Genomic DNA, 2,738 nt, shown 5'->3' with positions numbered 1-2,738 from the left:
CCACACATTTATCTGTTCTAAGCATCTATTCAGTGATTGGATGGGTTCAGAGTCACCTGGTGACATCGTGATGTCCAGGTCGCTCTTGAAAATGAGATCTAGATCTCAACGGGGTTTACCTGGTTAAATAAAGGACATAATAAAAGAAAATGTAGGGCTGTGTATCATCTGCATAGTTATGGTAGCTAATCTTATTTCCTGTTATAATCTGAGCCAGTGGGAGCATATAAATATTGAATAAGAGGGGTCCTAGGACTGTACTTTGTTCTTGTAGTGTCTGGAAACAAATTAGTCTGTTTCTGTGGAGAATGTTTTTGGCTTAACTGTCATGATGTAGGAAAAAAAGCATAACTGTACATGAGAAGCATGTCTGCTGCTCAACCTGCAGTTTGCATTCATAGCATCAAATCAGGGAGTTTTTGCTGCATGATTTTTTTTTGGTATCAAATCAACTAAGTGGTTTGATTATTCATCTCATCCTAAATCCGAGTATGATCCCCATCACTTCAGCCTGTTCTCTCACTTCATTTATCACTCTGAACACAGCCATCTGGACCAACCTGCAGGGGTCTCTGCAGTTGTGGGTTGTGTGAATAGTAGACAGGTGGCTGGTGACCCTGCTGAGTCATTTATTTGAATATATCCTAATGATGGAAAAAGAAAAGAAAGAATTCATTATTACCTTCTTTAGCAGAGTGAGCATTATAACATCAAAATATTACACCAACAGTCTTATCGGTTTTTATAGTATATTTTAATGGTGTTTAGCATCTAGTTAGTCAGTAAGCTATCAAAGTTGCTTAATAAATAGTCAAACTTGTATAACATATGGTACATGTTATTTAAATGTAAGATTCTTAGAACCAAGCTTCTGAGAGGAATTCCTGATATGTAGGAACTGCTTGGTTGATACTCGTATAGTATAATGCCTCCTACACACCATAACCCTCGGCCCACTCTCTGCTTTAGACACTGCCAGTATACACTTTCAGACTTTCTGCTGAAGCATTGACACATCCACACATTCTAACACTTCCCTCTGTAGCTACCCACGTTTTCTGTTGTTCTGGTTTGTCCTGCAGGATGAAACTCTGCTAGCAAAAATATGCCTGGTCATGTTGAGAAACTTTTAATCAGAATCAAAATCTGAATTTACTCATAGTTAAAGGAAATACACTTGTGGAAGTCTGACATGTCCTACTGTCTGCTCTCCTACAGATTTGAGGTACACTATAATGCTATCAATAGTGGGTCAGCTCCCCAAAACATTGAATTCACGTGCCCCAATAACTTACATGTACAGGTGTATAAAATTCAGCAGCTTGGTTTGCAGACTGATTCTGTTTGATTCAGTTTATTTATAGCACCAATTCACAACATGTTGTCTTAAGGAACATTATAAAAAAAGGTAGCTGTCCAATCATACAGTCAGATAAGATTTGCAGTCAGTTACATGCTTTTCAAATTGATGCTAGTTACTAAATGATGACGCCAAGTTTAGTTTATTATTCAAATTGGTATAAATTAATTTTCTGCCTAAGGAAACCCAGCAGATTGCATTGAGTCATTGACTTGCAGCATTCACTCCCCCTGAACAAACACATAGAGATACTGGACAGTCACTTACATTGTGTTGTTGACTGATAATCCCTCATGGTTTTGACATCCCTTCTGGTTATTACATTGTTTTATTTGATTCTACTGAGGCTGTTCTTATGGCAGATCCATTTGACATCTAACATTACACATCTCCATTTTCTGCTGCTAGCCTGGGTGTTTGTCTGCTTGGATTGTGTTTGTCCAGGGTGTATACGCAGTAAGCAACTTCAAGCCAAGTGAAGATCGCTCCAGAAGTCAACTGAATCCTCCCATTCTTAGAGAGCGACCCCTCTCTTCCCTCCCCAATGTCAGCCAATCAGCAACCAGCAACAGCCACCAAGGTAAAATTCTGTGCCCTTTGAAATGTGTTAAATGACACCTTTAACACACATTATACTTTCACACTAAAGGCTCCCACATACTAAGGCATACTGTGCATATGCTGTTAGCTGCACAAACTCTGCAGACAGTTCAAATTTTATTGTCAAGTATACTGATTGCCTGTATTTTTTGTGACAAGTTCCTTAATTCCTCACAATCTTTCCGAATTGATACTAGTTTCCAAATGATGAAGTCAAGTTCAGTTTATTATTCAAATTGGTAAATATTTGTTTTTTGACTAATCAAACCCAGCAGATTGCTAGCAAGTTTGCTGAGCCAGCTGGGCGCCTAGTCCCATTTCTGCTTCACCAGGGCAACCACTGCACACCTGTCAGTGCAGCACAAAGTAGCAGTCTGATGCGCTTTCTAACAACTGATTGCGCTGACTCTCAGCCTTATCAGCTCAATGTCACATATCAAACAGTTCGATGTGGACACAGTTTTCCACTGAAACACTAAGCATATGCATATATAAAAATGTACCTTTGCACAGACGTGTCCAGCAGACATACTGTGGAGTGAAGTACACGAGAGTATGTGGGGGCCTTAAGGTACACACCAAACAGAGACAGAACACACTGAGACGATTTTAGGTTTTTTTGTTTTTTAGACTCTGTGTCTGCATGAATCCAGTGTTTTGGCAGGCCAGAAACAACAGTCATTTTGAAACTGGATCCCAGAGTTGATACATTTCAAAGTGAAAACCATAGACATAATATAAGAATAGACACCTCATGGACCGCTCTCATCTATTGTCG

The 2,738-nt window shown here is 39.3% G+C and overlaps 1 protein-coding gene and 1 long non-coding RNA gene across 4 annotated transcripts in view; one reads left to right on the top strand and one right to left on the bottom strand.

Annotated features, from left to right (window-relative positions):
- Positions 1-2,738, top strand: part of LOC103156342 (phospholipid phosphatase-related protein type 4-like) — a 39,330-nt gene that overhangs the window by 17,278 nt on the left and 19,314 nt on the right. For all 3 annotated transcript variants that reach the window (XR_001659663.1, XM_016664277.1, XM_007578341.2), the window contains one exon: positions 1,805-1,940. Coding sequence is in view for 2 of the 3 variants with exons in the window: in XM_016664277.1 (XP_016519763.1) it covers positions 1,805-1,940 (136 nt within the window). In the remaining variant the exon portion in view is untranslated. The remainder of the gene's footprint in view (positions 1-1,804; positions 1,941-2,738) is intronic.
- The window catches only part of LOC107833888 (uncharacterized), a 24,501-nt gene that overhangs the window by 16,414 nt on the left and 5,349 nt on the right, over positions 1-2,738 (bottom strand). The gene's annotated exons all lie outside the window — the stretch shown is intronic.

This window comes from Poecilia formosa, unplaced genomic scaffold (assembly GCF_000485575.1).
Source record: "Poecilia formosa unplaced genomic scaffold, Poecilia_formosa-5.1.2 Scaffold475, whole genome shotgun sequence".
Classification (NCBI taxonomy): Eukaryota; Metazoa; Chordata; class Actinopteri; order Cyprinodontiformes; family Poeciliidae; genus Poecilia; species Poecilia formosa.
The sequence above is the reverse complement of the archived record's forward strand: the minus strand, read 5'-3'. Positions and strand labels throughout refer to the sequence as shown.